General features: G+C 44.9%; 1 protein-coding gene across 1 annotated transcript in view; it reads right to left on the reverse strand.

Annotated features, from left to right (window-relative positions):
* The window catches only part of LOC106534246 (glypican-4), a gene marked incomplete at its 5' end in the record, with an annotated part of 4,873 nt that extends 4,407 nt beyond the window's left edge, over positions 1-466 (reverse strand). Inside the window, 2 exon segments of the mRNA XM_014030821.1 lie at positions 113-237; positions 320-466. Coding sequence (XP_013886275.1) covers positions 113-237; positions 320-466 — 272 coding nt within the window.
* Between the last annotated feature and the right edge of the window lie 17 nt (positions 467-483).

The following is a 483-nucleotide window of genomic DNA, read 5'->3' on the forward strand; positions in this document are numbered from 1 at the left end:
CTGAAGAAGTCTCTTGGAGAGACGAAACGTTTCATTAGAGAAGAACCCATCCAGAAGACCTATACAATTTTTTTCTTTTTAAATAAAAACATGTATTATGATTAGGTCTTACCTGCTTTTTGCCGTCCCATTCCAGCAGTCATCCACAGGTGCAGTCCTCTCATCGGCACACACAGTCTCTGGCAACGTAGACCAGAACTTCTTGGCGTGTTTCAGCTTCTTCTTTACTTCATTTGTCTAAGAGTACACACAGACCTGATCAGGCAGGAAACCCCAAATTAAGATCTGTCTGCTGTGCTTTCATTTGCAAAGTCCTTACCAGTCTATCCAAACTGGTACCAGCAGCAGTTGTGGGTCTTGCCTCTGGACTGTAAGGACGGAAGCGCCCGGTAAAGCCTGTGTCTTTTACAGAACGTTTGGATCGGAAGGCAGGGTTTGGTTTAGGCATCCCACATCCTTGGAAAACCTGTTAGAGAGCAGAAA

The sequence above is a fragment of the Austrofundulus limnaeus genome, unplaced genomic scaffold, assembly GCF_001266775.1.
Source record: "Austrofundulus limnaeus strain Quisiro unplaced genomic scaffold, Austrofundulus_limnaeus-1.0 Scaffold1121, whole genome shotgun sequence".
In the NCBI taxonomy this organism is placed as follows: Eukaryota; Metazoa; Chordata; class Actinopteri; order Cyprinodontiformes; family Rivulidae; genus Austrofundulus; species Austrofundulus limnaeus.